This window comes from Rhinopithecus roxellana, chromosome 20 (genome assembly GCF_007565055.1).
Source record: "Rhinopithecus roxellana isolate Shanxi Qingling chromosome 20, ASM756505v1, whole genome shotgun sequence".
NCBI lineage: Eukaryota > Metazoa > Chordata > Mammalia > Primates > Cercopithecidae > Rhinopithecus > Rhinopithecus roxellana.
Genome location: NC_044568.1, coordinates 10,652,280 through 10,668,022, shown reverse-complemented (window position 1 = coordinate 10,668,022; position 15,743 = coordinate 10,652,280). Strand labels below are relative to the sequence as shown.

General features: G+C 47.5%; 1 protein-coding gene across 1 annotated transcript; it reads left to right on the top strand.

Moving 5' to 3' along the window:
- The first annotated feature begins 13,026 nt into the window (after nucleotides 1–13,026).
- ZNF843 (zinc finger protein 843) lies at nucleotides 13,027–14,325 on the top strand. The gene has a single exon (XM_030925469.1). It carries the CDS (start codon nucleotides 13,390–13,392, stop codon nucleotides 14,173–14,175), a length of 786 nt encoding a protein of 261 aa, XP_030781329.1. The 5' UTR covers nucleotides 13,027–13,389; the 3' UTR covers nucleotides 14,176–14,325.
- The last annotated feature ends 1,418 nt before the right edge of the window (nucleotides 14,326–15,743 follow it).

Below are 15,743 nucleotides of genomic sequence, written 5' to 3'. Positions count from 1 at the left end.
CTGCTGTGGGATGAGGCAGAAAGAAGGCCCTCACCAGATGCAGGGCCCTTGACCTTGGACTTCCCAACCTCTAGAACTGAAAGAAAGATATTTCTATTCTTTATAAATTATCCAGCCTTAGGTATTCTATGATGAAACACAAAACAGACTAAGACATGGATATGCCACTTTTATTTCTTCAGTCATCAGTTGACGGACATTTGGGTTGTTTCCACTCTGGGGCTACTATGAATAATGCTGCTATGAATATTCATGTACAAGTATTTTGTGGAATACGCTTTTATTTCTCATGGTTACATATCTAGAAGGGAAATTGCTGGATCATAGAACTCTATGTTTAAACATCTGAGGAACTGCCAGACTATTTTCCAAAGTTAGTGTACGATTTTACATTCCAACCAGCCATGTGTGAGGGTTCCATCTCTCCACATTCTCATAAAAACTTGTTAATTACCTGTCTTTTTTTTTTTTCAGTCGGAGTCTCACTCTGTCACCCAGGCTGGAGTGCAGTAGCGTGATCTCAGCTCACTGCAACCTATGCCTCCCAGGTTCAAGTGATTCTCCTGCCTCAGCCTCCCAAGTAACTGGGATTGTAGGTGCCTGTCACCACACCCAGCAAATGTTTGTATTTTTAGTAGAGATGGAGTTTCACCAAGTTGACCAGGCTGGTCTCAAACTCCTGACCTCAGGTGATCCGCCTCGGCCTCCCAAAGTGCTGGGATTACAGGCATGAACCACCACCTGTAAATATTATCATTTTAAAAATATTATTTTAAATATATTATTTTTAAATATTATTATTATTATTATTATTATTATTGTTTGAGATGGAGTCTCCCTCTGTTGCTCAGGCTGGAGTGCAGTGGTGCGATCTCAGCTCACTTCAGCCTTCACCTTCCAGGTCCAAGCGATTCTCCTGCCTCAGCCTCCCGAGTAGTTGGGACTACAGGCACCCGCCACCATGCCTGGCTAATTTTTTGTGTTTTTAGTAGAGACTAGGTTTCACCATGTTGGCCAGGCTGGTCTCGAACTCCTGAGCTCAGGTGATTTGCCCACCTCGGTCTCTCAAAGTGATGGGATTACAGGCGTGAGCCACCGCTACTGGCCTGATTACCTGTCTTTTTTATTATCACCACCCTAATGTGTATGATGTGGCACCTGGTAGTTTGAGTTGCATTTATCCGGGGACAAATACCTTTTCATGTAATTATTGGCCATTTATATGACTTCTTTGAACTGTCTATTCAAGTCGTTTGCCCATTTAATTGTTTTTCTTTTTCTTTCTTTTTCTTGAGACAGGGACTCTGTTGCCCAGGAGTGCAGTGGCACAATTTCGGCTCACTGCATCCTCCACCTCCATGGTTCAAGTGATTCTCAGCCTTCTGAGTAGCTGGGACTAGAGGCCAGGTCACCACACCTGACTAATTAATTTCTTTCTCTCTTTCTTTTTTTTTCCTGAGACTGAGTCTTGCTCTCTAGCCTAGGCTGGAGTGCAGTTGCGAGATCTTGGCTCGCTGCAACCTCCGCCTCCCGGGTTCAAGTGATTCTTCTGTCTCAGCCTCCTGAGTAGCTGGGATTACAGGCACATGCCACCATGCCCAGCCAATTTTTGTATTTTTAGTAGAGACGGGGTTTCACCATGTTGTCCAGGCTGGTCTCAAACTCCTGACCTCAGGTGATCCTCCCACCTCAGCCTCCCAAAGTGCTGGGATTACAGGGTTGAGCCACCACGCCCAGCCTAATTCCATTTTTAAATTGGATTATTTGTCTTTTTTGTCATTGAGTTGCAATAGCTCTTTATATAGTCTAGGTACAAATCCCTTACCAGATATATGATTAGCAAAGATTTTCAGCTGCTCCGTGGGTTATCTTCTCCTTTTCTTTTCTGTTTGTTTAATCTTCTCCTTTTCTTAATAATGTCCTATGAATCTCCTTGAAGTCTGGGTATTTGGAAAGAAAAAGAAAAAAATTAAAGAATAATGTCATATGAAGCACAAGAGGTTTTAATTTTGATGGTGTTCAGTTTCTGTATTTTTTCTTTTGTTGCTTGTGCTTTTGGTGTCATGTCTAAGAAAACATTGCTTAATTCAAAGTTATAAAGATTCTAAGAGTTCTAACATTTAGGTCTATGATCCAATTTGTGTTAACTTTTATATATGTTGTGATATAGGGATCCTCTGTTGCTGAGGCTGGAGTGCAGAGGCACAATTGCAGCTCACTGCAACCTCTGCCTCCTGCGTTCAAGGGATTCTCATGCCTCAGCCTCTCGAGTAGCTGGGATTAGAGGTGTGTGCCACCATGCCCGGCTAATTTTTGTATTTTTAGTAGAGACACTGTTCTGCCACGTTGGCCAGGCTGGTCTCGAACTCCTTGCCTCAGGTGATCTGCCTACCTGGGCTTCCCAAAGTGCTGGGATTATAGGAGTGACCTACCTCGCCCTGCCTATTGTATAATTTTTATTGAGAGTGTTATGGTTTGAACATCACCTCCAACTCATGTTGAAATTTAATTGCCATTGTAACAATATTAAGAGATGGGGACTTTATGAGGTGATTAGGTCATGAAAGTTCTGTCCTCATGAGTGGATTAATGCCATTATCATGGGAATGAGTTAGTTATCACAGGGGTGGGCTCCTGATACAAGGATAAATTCAGCGCCATTTCTCTCTCTGTCTCACGTCTCACATGATTGCATGGCTGATGTGGTTTGACTGTGTGTCCCCACCCAAATCTTGCCTCTAATTGTAATCCCCACATGTTGGGGGAATGGCCTGGTGGGAGGTGACCGAATCATGGGAGTGGACTTCCCCCTTGCTATTCTCGTGATCGAATTCTCAGGAGATCTGGTGTGGCTCTTCCTCTTTGCTCCCTCTTTCTCTTCTGCTGCCATGGAAGATGTGCCTTGCTTCCCCTTTGCCTTCTGCCATGATTGTAAGTTTCTTAAACCTCTTTTTTTTTCTTTTTTTTGAAGCCGAGTTTCAATCTGTCACCCAGGTTGGAGTGCAGTGGCACTGTCTCAGCTCACTGCAACCTCTGCCTCCCAGGTTCAAACTATCATCCTGCCTCAGCCTCCTGAGTAGCTGGGATTACAGGTGCCTGCCACCACAGTCAGCTAAATTTTTTGTATTTCTAGTAGAGACAGGGTTTTACCATGTTGGCGAGGCTGGTCTCGAACTCTGTACCTCAAGTGATCTGCCCACCTTGGCTCCGAAAGTGCTGGGACTACAGGCATGAGCCACCGCAACTGACCACTTCTTCTTCTTCTCCTTCTCCTTCTCCTTCTTTCTTCCTCTTCCTCCTCCTCCTCCTCCTCCTCCTCTTCTTCCTCTTCTTCTTCTTCTTTTTTAATAAATTACCCAGTTTCAGGTAGTTTCTTACAGCAGTGTGAAAACAGACTAACACAATGCCCTTCCACCTTCTGCCATGGATAACCCTTGATGCTGGTGCCATGCTGTTGGACCTCTAAACCTGCAGAACTGTGAGTCAAATAAATCTCCTTTCTTTATAAATTACCAAATCTGTGGCGTGGTTATAGCAGCATAAAATAGACTACACCAGAATATAGAATATATCAAGAGTATAGAAACACAACTGACTTCTGTGTATTGATTTTGTTGCTACAACTTTGCATAATTTGTTTATTAGCTCTAACAAGATTTTTTTTCATGGATTCTTCAGGATTTTCTATAAAATTACCTCATCTGTAAATGGAGATAGTTTTACTTCTTCTTTTCTGATTTGCTTGCTTTTTATTTTTCCTTGCCTGATGGCAAGAGCTTCAAGGCAAGAACTGGTGAGAGCTTCCAGTACAAGGCTGAATAGATGTGGCAAAAGTGGGCATCCCTTTCTTGTTCCTGATCTTAGAGGAAAAGCTTTTATTCTCTCACTGTTAGTATGATGTTGGCAGTGGGATTTTTCATACATGACCTTTATCATGTTAATTGAGTTTCCTTCTATTCCTAGTTTGCTATTTTTATGATGAAGTGTGCTGAATTTTGTCAAATGATTTTTACACCAATTGAAATAATAATTAATGTTTTCCCTTTATTATATTGATGTAGTGTATTAATTGATTTTCATAGGTTAAGCTAATTGTGCATTCCTGGGATAAATCCCACCTGGTTATCCTTTTTATATATTTCTGAATTTTATCTGCTGATATTTTATTGAAGATTTTTATGTCTATATTCATAAGAGATATTAGTCTCTAGTTTTCTTGTGATATCTTTGTCTGATTTTGACAGTAGGGTAATACTGGCCTCAGAATAAGTTGGGAGGTTTTCACTGTCATGACTTTTATAACCTAATTATAAGTAATTCTGGTCAGGTACTGTGGCTCATGCCCTCAATCCCAGCACTTTGGGAGGCTGAGGTGGGTGGATCACCTAAGGTCAGGAGTTCGAGACCAGCCTGGCCAACATAGCAAAACCCCATCTCTACTAAAATTACAAAAATTAGCCAGGTGTGGTGGCTGTGTGTGTAATCCCAGTTACTTGGGAGGCTGAGGCACAAGAATCGCTTGAACCCAGGAGATGGAGGTTGCAGTGAGCTGAGATCACACCACTGTACTAGAGCCTGTGTGATAGAGTAAAACGCTGTCAAAAAAAAAAAAAAAAGAAAAGAAAAGAGAGAGAGAGAGAAAAGAAAGAGAAGAGAAAGAAAGAAAGAAACTTCTGTAGTATTCCACAGGTCACAAAGACCAACCCTGGTGCACTGTGGGAAGGTACTAACAAGGGTGTGAACACCAGGAGTAGGATCACTGGGAACTATTTTAGCAGATGGCTGCCATAGCTACCAACTGACTAACATTCACTGAACACTTACCATGAGCCAGACATTGTGCTAAGCTCTTCATGTGGCTTATCTCCTTGAATCTTCCCAGCAACCTTATGAGGTAGGTAGGTGCTGTTATTATTGCCATGTTACAGATGAAGAAATTGAGATACAGAGATTAGACTCACCAAACTGCCCAAACTCCCACAGCTATTAACTGGTGGAACAGGAATCAAACTCAGTAGGGTGTGCGTATAATATACTTTGGGGTTGTTTTGTTTTGTTTTATTGTCGTTGTTGTTGTTTGAGACAGGGTTTCACTCTTTCACCCAGGCTGCAGTGCAGTGGCATGATCTTGGCTCAATGCAACCTCCACCTCCTGGGTTCAAGTGATTCTCCTGCCTCAGTCTCCTAAGTAACTGGGATTACAGGTGTGCGCCACTACACCCGGCGAACTTTTGTATTTTTAGTAGAGTAATTTTTGTTTTTTTAGTTTCACCATGTTGGCCAGGCTGGTCTCGAACCCTTGACCTCAAGTGATCCACTACCCTTGCCCTCCCAAAATGCTGGGATTACAGGCGTGAGCCACCACGTCTGGCTTTTTTTTTTTTTTTTTTTTTTTTTTAGAGACATGGTCTTGCTCTGTTGCCCAGGCTGGAGTGCAGAGGTGCCATCATAGCTCACTGTAGCTTCAACCACCTGGCCTCAAGTGATCCTCCAACTTAAGCATCCTGAGTAGCTGGGACCACAGGCGCCCACCACCAAGCCCGGCTAAATTTTAAATTTGTTTGTAGAGATGGGAGTCTCGCTTTGTTCTCCAGGCTGATCTCTAACTCCTGGCCTCAAGCAATCCTCCCGCCTTGGCCTCCCAAACTGTTGAGATTACAGGCGTGAGCCACCGCGCCCAGTCTGTTTATCTTGATTACTAAATTTTGGGGTGCCTCCTTAAATTCTGTGCCAGAGGCCAGTGCCTCACTCGCCCTACCCTAATCCCAGCCCAGTGACCCAATGTCCCCCTTCAACCTGCACCATGGAGCTCCCCAGCCCGGCTCCTCGAGCCTCCTCCCGCCCCTAGGGGTCGCCGTCGCGCCGTCATTCGCTTCCCTGTGTTCCCCGGCAAGACGTGCGTCGGGGCGCGGAAGGTGGGAGGAGGCGAGGCCGGGGCGTGCGCATGCGCTTGGCGCCGACGTCCTTAGCCTGGTCAGGGAGTGGAGGGGTTGGGTCTCAGGCGGCTGTTTGCGGCGTCCTCAGTGCCTGGGTCGTTTCTCCCTGTCTTGGTGGGGGCCGGGGGACCGGTCGGGGCAGTATTTGGGGGAAGCGAGAGGCAAGCAGGGCGGGCTGGATATGGAGCGCCCTATGGCTTGAAGCTAGGGAGGACGCCCGAGACCCCCGGCATCCTAGTTCTGGGGCGTGGGCCCCGGGCGCCCGGCCTAGAAGCCTTCAGCTCCCAGAGTCCCTTGCGGGGACCACGTTTCCCCGCACGCCCCGCGGCGGCCGGGTCCTCGCCGCGTCCCCTTCACGGAGCTACGTGCCTGGCTGCGTTCCGATCCGCCGTGTCCCTCGGGGCGGCTCGCGGGGCAGGGGCATTCCCGGCTCGGCCGCACGCCCAAGTGCCGTGCGGGAGGTACGCGGGCACGGGACCTCACCAGGTAAGAGCGAGCTAAGGGACCGGGTGCGGTGGCTTACGCCCGTAATCCCAACACTTTGGGAGGTCGACCCGGGCGGATCACGAGGTCAGGAGTTCTAGACCAGCCTGGCCAATGTGATGAAACCCCGTCTCTACTAAAAATACAAAAATTAGTTGGGCGCGGTGGCGTACGCCTGTGGTCCAAGCTACTCGGGAGGCTGAGGCAGGAGAAGCGCTTGAACCCGGAAGGCAGGGGTTGCAGTGAGCCGAGATCTCACCACTGCACCCCAGCCTGGGGAACAGAGCGAGACTCCGTCTCAAAAAAAACAAAAAAACAAAAAAAAAAAAGCGAAGGGCCGCAGCCCGGGCCCACTGCCTCCGCCTCTGAACACGCACGCGCCACCGCCAAGCCCCTCGACCCCGCGCCAGGCGAGGCTTGGTTGGGCGTTCCGTGGACCCCACACGCACGTCGGGGTTATCAGGAGGGAAGGGGCGGCCAGCACCTCCGCCGCCTTTGCGGCCGTGCACCCTCCATTCTCCTGATGGAGCCGTTTCCCAGAGATTCTCCGGCAGTGCTGACTGTAGCACACCTGCCCGCCTTAAATTAAAATCCCAGCCTCCTTCCCCAAGTTCTGCTCTTAACCGCATCACCGCCCCCCCTACACACAGGCATGAACACCCATCTTTTCACACGCCCCGTTTTCTTTCTCGGAACGTAGCAGATACTCTTAAGCTGAGAGGGTTTGGTGAGGTTAAAATTTATCTTGTGACATTGAGTCCAGCAGTTCAGAGCCTTGAACACCTCAGTACATGGCCTTGACCTTAGTGTTTTACTTCTGTATTCTGCTGGGCGTTGTGGCTCACGTCTGTAATCCCAGCACTTTGGGAAGCCAAGGCGGAGGATCGATTGAGCCCAAGAGTTTGAGAGTAGCGTAGGCAACATAACGAGATCCTGTCTCCACTAATTATTTAAAAAAAAAAGAAAAACAAGCCAGGTGTGGTGGTGCACACCTGTGATCCCAGCTACTCAGGAGATTGAGAGAGGATCGCTTGAGCCCAGGAGGTCGAGGCCGCAGTGAGCCATGATGGTGCCACTGCACTCCAGCCTGGGTAACAGAGGGAAAGCCTGTCTCTAATAATAATAATAATAATAATACTGTACGGTGTGCCCATTCCTCAGGAGGCACTGTAGTATAAGGATAAGCTGTGGAGGTAACTGAGGATAAACAGATAACCATTTAGCTAAAAAGGTTCTTAACCTTTGCTGTATGTTGTTATTCCTGGGTACAGCACAGGCAAAATAATTTTGAAAGCTCCCAGGTAATCCTAATGCGCAGCTAGTGCTGAGAACCACTGCTTTAACCCCTGAGGCAGATAGGTAGGGTCTAGGGTGGCCCGAAGTGCTGGGCCGGGCACCCCCAGTAGGGAGCAGTCTCAACCCTTTATCCCTATGAGTTGCTCAAATTGTGACATTTTCTGTGGGTTCCATGCTGTGAAAACAGGAAGCACTGCCCTACAGTAACAAACATGCTGGACAGCCCTTGTGTCAGATCATTCATTGGAAGAGAGGGGAATCAAATCACAAAAGGCCAACTGGAAAACACACACTCATCTAGGGATGAGATCAGGAAAGCCTGGGCAAGCCTGGTGACAAGGAATGTAGGAGAGGAGTTATAGTCACAGGAAGAATGTTGGGTGATAGTGGAAAACTAGATGGAAATTTCTGGCAGCCTGTGGTACTTTTAATTGGCACAAGGACTGATTTCGATAACATGTCCCCGTTAACTACCAGAGAAGTGTTGCGGGAATTGCTTTGGTCTTCCTAGGGTCCTCAAGACCATGAATGGCTGGAGTCTGGACCAGTCTCAGGCACTAGCAAATTGAACAGTAGCTCATTCATAAATATAAAAGCTGCTGCTTTAGTGAGGCCAGAGGCCCTTATACGGGGCAGCAGCTGCGCTCCTGGGAATGATTCCTACATAAAAGATTCCACAGGAAGGCCGGGCGTGGTCGCTCACGCCTGTAATCCCACCACTTTGGGAGGCCGAGGCGGGCGGATCAAGAGGTCAGGAGATCGAGACCATCCTGGCTAACACGCTGAAACCCCTTCTCTACTAAAAATACAAAAAAATTAGCCAGGTGTGGTGGCGGGCGCCTGTAGTCCCAGCTACTCGGGAGGCTGAGGCAGGAGAATGGCTGGAACCCGGGAGGCGGAGCTTGCAGTGAGCCGAGATTGCCCCACTGCACTCCAGCCTGGGTGACAGACTGAGACTCCGTCTCAAAAAAAAAAAAAAAAAAAAGATTCCACAGGGGAAAAAACTAAGCTCTGTGCATTCCATGAAGATGCTCATTACAGCATTATCTCTACTAATGATCTATTCCAATAATAAAGGAAATTAATACAATATAACATGGTATTTCAAACAAAAAAGCCATTAAAATAGATCATTATGAAATAATATGAATGAATGAGAAATAATTTAAAAATAAGTTAAAAAAATGTATATCTTTCAGAGAGGAAAATTAGACTCTTCTGTTGCTTGGAATGGCTTCCTCTTGCTCTGTGTCTAAACTATGATTATGGAGTAGTTAAAATGCATATGCATGTTGGCAAAGCCTGAATAAAATATGCAAATGTGAAAATATTTTTTGTAGAGGAGATGAAATTATGGAGGAAGGGGTGTGTCTATTTCAAAATTGTCCCAATGAGAAGTATTGTGGCATAGTAGTAAAGAGGAAGCTCCCTGGAGCCAAAAATTTTTTTACCATATATATGGCTTTTTAAAATTATTTAACCTTCCTATGCCTCAGTTTCTTCATCTGTAAAATGGGGTAATCATTAGTGTCCTGGAGAGTTATTGTGAGGTCTAACCAATATGTGGAAACTCTTAGAATGATACCTGTCACATAGTAAGTACACGGTAAATCCTGGCTATTTCAACTCCATTTTATTTATAGCTTAATAAAATCTTGTAAAGATAGTTGGCCAATCAGCACTGATACTCCTGTCTACCTGTGTTACATCTCTGAAAAAGCTTAGCGTATCTGTGTTGACACCTTACTGAAGTATAAGTTATATATAAAACACACCCATTTTAAGTGTACAGGTTGCTGGGTTTTGGTGAATGTATACACGGGCATAACCATCACCCACATTCAGGATGTGAATGAACTTTGCCATCACCCTCTCATGCTCTGTGCAGTCAGCTGCTCTCTCCCTGATCCAGCCGCAGAGAACCACTGGTCTACTTTCTGCCCCTATTAATAAGTTTTGCTTTTTGTAGAAATAGAATTTCACAGAAATTGAATCATATATTATGTATTCTCTTGTGTCTGGCTTCTCTGGTTTAACATAATTTTGAGATTCATCCATTGCTTGCAGGTAACAGCAATTCCTCTTTGTTGCTAGTATTCTGTTACATGGGTAAACCACACTTTGTTTATTCTTCCACCCATTGATGGACATTTGGATGTTTCTAGCTTATGCCTATTATGAATAAAGCTGATATACACATTTGTGAAAAAGTCTTTGTGTGGACGTACGTTTTTACTTTCCTTGGGTAAATCCTAAGAGTAGAATTATTGAGTCATGTGGTAAGTGTACATTTAATTTACTGTTAACTGAAACTGGTTTCCAAAATGCCCAGGCCATTTTACATTTCCCCAGCAAACGTGTGAGACTCCATATCCTCAGCAACAGTTAGCATCATTAGTCTGCTTGATTTTAGTGGGTGCATAAGGGCACTCATTGTGGTTTTAATTTGCATTTCCCGGGTGACTGATGATAGCACATCACTTTTAAATGGTAGCTCACTTCTAGGGAAGGAAGGAGAGGGATGATTCAAAAGAAGTTCCACCGTTTTTAAGCTTAGGTGTCCAAGAAAATGAAACTGGTGCCACTGACAAAAGTGAAATTAGGAGTCAGTGATTTTTTGGCATAGGGGTAATACATTTGAAGTGATGGCAGGATGTTAAGGGGGAAATACCTGGGTGGCAGCATGCTTTGCAGGCTTGGAGCTCAGTGGGAGGTCAGGTCCCGAGATAAGAGCCAGGTATCCGCTGTGAGGTGACGCACAAACAGGGAGAGAGAGAGAGAGAGATGAGTCCCAAGGATCAAGCCAGGGCTCAGAGTGGCCAGAAGCATCTGTTCCCCAGCCCCCATTTCCAAGTAATGGAAAATCCAGACTGATAGGCCTAGTAGGCCTGAAAATAGATAAAATTAACCCACTTATATATGAGTCACTGGAATATTTTCTAGTCCTATTGCAAACTCTACTCTTGGCTAATTTGATTGTTAAAAATTGTAAATTACAAAGTTATCTATACCCTTTTTAAAAAAGAGTTTCAATATGGTTTGTGACAAATCAGTTATTATCTTTGTGACCCGAGGGGCCCCCTTCTTTTAATCACCGTAACCAATAAAGCCATAATAGCTTTCTGAAGTTGATTCTTTTTGATGGTTTGTGTTTAGATGTTCAAGGTTAATGAGGAAATGATCCTTACCACACTTTCGTAATTTTAATACAGACAGGGTCTTGCTTTGTTGCCCAGGCTGGTTTCCTGGGCTCAAGGGATCCTCTGGCCTCAGCCTCCCCAAGTGCTGGGATTATAGGCGTGAGCCACTGTGCCCAGCCTCTTGCTACACTTTCATTCAGGATAAAGATGGTAATATCCAAGACTACTAAAAGTGTTATAACCCCAATCCAAATTTTAAAATAAATCCTACTATTAAGATTGGCCATTGATTGGCCATGTGCAGTGTCTCACGCCTGGTAATCCCAGCACTTTGGGAGGCCAAGGTGGGCAGATCATGAGGTCAGGAGCTTGAGACCAACCTGACCAACAGGGTGAAATCCCGTCTCTACTAAAATATAAAAAAAAAAAAATTAGCCAGGCATGGTGGCAGGCATCTATAATCCCAGCTACTGGGGAGGCTGAGGCAGGAGAATCGCTTGAACCTAGAAGGTGGAGGTTGCAGTGAGCCAAGATAGATAGCACCACTTCACTCCAGCCTGGGTGACAGAACAAGACTCGGGGGGGGGGGGGGGGGGGGGGGGAAAGCATTGATTATAGGATGCCGGGCATGGTAGCTCACGCTTGTAATCCCAGCATTTTGGGTGGCCTAGGCGGGCCAATTGCTTGAGCCCAGGAGTTGGAGAACAGCTTGGGCAACATTGGGCAACATTATAAAAACTGGCTTCTGGCCGGGCGCGGTGGCTCAAGCCTGTAATCCCAGCACTTTGGGAGGCCGAGGCGGGCGGATCACGAGGTCAGGAGATCGAGACCATCCTGACTAACACGGTGAAACCCCGTCTCTACTAAAAACTACAAAAAACCAGCCGGGCAACGTGGCGGCGCCTGTAGTCCCAGCTACTCGGGAGGCTGAGACAGGAGAATGGTGTAAACCCGGGAGGCGGAGCTTGCAGTGAGCTGAGATCCGGCCATTGCACTCCAGCCTGGGCGACAGAGCGAGACTCCGTCTCAAAAAAAGAAAAAAAAAAAACAAAACAAAAAAAACAAAACAAAGCAAAACAAAAAAAAAGCTGGCTTCTACCAAAAAAAAAAGAAAGAAAAAAAAAAAGCTGGGCCTAGTGGTGTGCACCTATAGTCCCAGCTACTTGGGAGGCTGAGGTGGGAGGTTCACGTGAGCTGGGGAGGCAGAGGTTGCAGTGAGCAGAGATCGTACCACTGCATTCCATACTGGGCAACAAAGACAGACCCTGTCTTTAAAAAAAAAAAAAAAAAGGAAAATAATAATAAAGAAGCATTGATTGTAGGATTCGGAAAGCAGTCTCCTTTGCAGTTTGTAGTAAAATTCTTCTGTGGTTTTCTCTCCCTCTGGAGAGAATGATGGTTCCAGGATCTGAAATCTTTCCTTCCGCAGGAACGAGGCACAACAGTGAGAACCAGCTTATCCAAGAGGACGGACTTAGTGATGGGTAACACCCAGCGACATGCCTGAGAGCCTCAGGAAACACCTTCAAATGACATTGCCCAGAGTCTTACATTAGAGAACTCTCCAGACAGCCCTTGAGGCCTGGGGCTGGGTGCTGCTCCCAGACTGTGAGCTACTGGCCACCGGAAGCCTGACTCCGGCAGAGGCCCCACAGCTGCGCCGAGTGCGGCAAGAGCCTCCCGCGCAGTCACTCCCTGAGCGGTCATCTCCAAAGCCGTGCTCGCCAGAAGCCTTTCCCCTGCCCTGACTGTGGAAAGCGTTTCAGCCAGAGCTCCGACCTGCTGCAGCACCGTCAGATTCACCTGGGCCGTCAGCCCTGCAAGTGCGGGGCCTGCGGGAGGGGTTTTACTCAGAGTGCATCCCTCCTCCAGCACCAGTGGGTCCACAGCGACTGGCGAGAGGCCTTGTCGCTGTCCCCAGTGCGGCAAGACCTGCTGTGTCCGCTCCAACTTCATCAAGCACCAGCGAGTCCACTCAGGAGAAGCCATTCGTCTGCGGGGAGTGCGGCAAGGGCTTAGCGGCCAGCTCTGATGCTGGCTCGGCCAAAGCCCTGCGTCTGTCCCCAGGGCCAGCAAGTTTTTGGGGACCGGTGGAAGCTGATCTGCCACTAGTGAATTCACACAGGAGAGCGTCTCTTCTGCTGCTGCAGTTGCGGTGACAGCGTCAATAAGACCTCCCTCTCCCAGCGTGTCCTCCCGCACCCAGGGGAGAAGCCCTGCAGGTGTGGAATCGTGGAGAGCATCAGCCTCGCACCCAGCTCAGTCGCCCCGGGCAGCACCTCCGGGCACCGGCCTTGTGGGAGCCCCGGGTCCTTCCTTCAATATCTGCCCCCATCCACACTCCTGCCTCAACTTCCCTTCCTTTATCCTGTCCCCCCACTCAGTCTCCAGTCTCTGGTTCCACCCAGCCTTCCCCAGATTCCTCCTCGCGCCCCATCTCGTCTCCTTCACTCATCGCCCACGTTCCCCAGCATGGAGCAGCCGGCCCTCAGCCCTCCTCCACTCACCCCTTCCAGATCCCCTGCAAAGCCCAGATGCGAATCCGCCCTCCGTGGGGAACTGGGGGCAGCCGTGTCCGCCAGATTTTTCCTGCTCCGGGTGCGGGAAGCTTCTCCCGCACCGGCACACCCACGCCGGGGAGCAGCCTTGCCTCTGTTGCACCCAGAGCTCCTCCTCGGTCCAGCGCAGGGAGACCCACCCCGCCGAAAAGCCACACCTGTGTGCGGAGGGCGGCAGCGGCTGCCCAGCACGTGCACCTGGCCAAGCCCCAGCGCGTGCACCCCGGGAGCGGCCGTTCCCTGCCCGCAGTGCCTGCAGTGCCTCCGGGAGGCCTGGAAGTTGCCCAGGTTCCGCCAACCACCCAGCCGGCAGCTCAGCAGGAGTGGGCGAAGGGGCCCAGAAGCTGTGCCAGTGCTGGACGGGACTCGCGGGAGGCGGTTCAGGCCCGAGGCTACCCTGAGCCAACCCGGGAGGCCTCGCAGCACAAAGCGGTCCGACCGCTCTGCCAGGCCGGAGCCAGGCTTCGGCGACAGTGGCAAGCTCCTCCGCCGCCCTCAAACCCACACTGGAGAGGAGCCCTACCAGTGTTTCCGGTGTGGAAGGCCTCCAGCCGGAGGTCCAACCTGGCCCAACACTGTAGAACTAGCGTGTTGCAGCCCCGGGTGGACTGTGGATCTGAGATGCAGTCCCCTCCCTCCACACAGACCCGCTCAGGACGGCTTTTCTGTACCGCAGATCTTTCTCAAAAGTGCTGGGGGCTATTTTGTATGTTCGTTTTTTTGTTTTCCCCTGAATTCTCGCTCCTTTCCCTTGTGCATTAAGGGATTTAGGCAGGTGAGGCTGCGGGCGGTGACTCACGCCTGTAATCCCAGCACTTTAGGAGACCGAGGTGGGAGGATCACGTGAGCCCAAAGAATTTGAGACCAGCCTGGGCAACATAGCAAGACTGTGTCTCTGTGAAATAAAAATAAAACGAGCTGGTGTGGTGGCGCTGGCCTGTAGCCCCAGCTACTCAGGAGGGTGAGGCTGAAGGATCGCTTGAGTCAGAGAGTTCAAGGCTGCAGTGAGCTATGATCAGGCCACTGCACCCCAGCAAGGACGACAGAGTGAGACCCTGTGTCTCTAAAATAACTAAAATAACAAAAGGATTTAGGTAGGTAGTAGGCAAAGGTATACTAGCGAAGTGATAATAATATACAAGGTATATTCTTGATGTGGACAAGAATAATATTGTGTTGTCTTAATATTAGTGATTAATATATTATTTATTTATTTTTATTTTTTATTATACTTTTAAGTTCTAGGGTACATGTGCACAACGTGCAGGTTTGTTACATGTGTATACATGTGCCATGTTAGTGTGCTGTACCCATTAACTTGTCATTTATATTAGGTATATCTCCTAATGCTATCCCTCCCCCATCCCCCACCCCACAACAGGCCCCGGTGTGTGATGTTCTCCTTCCTGTGTCCAGGTGTTCTCATTGTTCAATTCCCACCTATGAGTGAGAGCATACAGTGTTTGGTTTTCTGTTCTTGTGATAGTTTGCTGAGAATGATGGTTTCCAGCTGCATTCATGTCCCCACAAAAGACATGAACTCATCTTTTTTTATGGCTGCATAGTATTCCATGGTGTATTGTGCGCCACATTTTCTTAATCCAGTCTGTCATTTATGGACATTTGGGTTGGTTCCAAGTCTTTGCTATTGTGAATAGCACTGCAATAAACATACGTGTGCATGTGTCTTTATAGCAGCGTGATTTATAATCCTTTGGGTATATACCCAGTAATGGGATGGCTGGGTGAAGTGGTAATTCTAGTTCTAGATCCTTGAGGAATCGCCACACTGTCTTCCACAATGGTTGAACTAGTTCATGGTCCCACCAACAGTGTAAAAGTGTTCCTATTTCTCCACATCCTCTCCAGCACCTGTTGTTTCCTGACTTTTTAATGATTGCCATTCTAACTGGTGTGAGATGGTATCTCATTGTGGTTTTGATTTGCATTTCTCTGATGGCAAGTAGTGATGAGCTTTTTTTCATGTGTCTGTTGGCTGCATAAATGTCTTCTTTTGAGAAGTGTCTGTTCATATCCTTCACCCACTTTTTGATGGGGTTGTTTTTTTCTTGTAAATTTGTTTGAGTTCTTTGTAGGTTCTGGATATTAGCCCTTTGTCAGATGAGTAGATTGCAAAAATTTTCTCCCATTCTGTAGGTTGCCTGTTCACTCTGATCGTAGTTTCTTTTGCTGTGCAGAAACTCTTTAGTTTAATTAGATCCCATTTGTCAATTTTGGCTTTTGTTGCCATTTCTTTTGGTGTTTTAGACATGAAGTCCTTGCCTATGTCTATGTCCTGAATGGTATTGCCTAGGTTTTCTTCTAGGGTT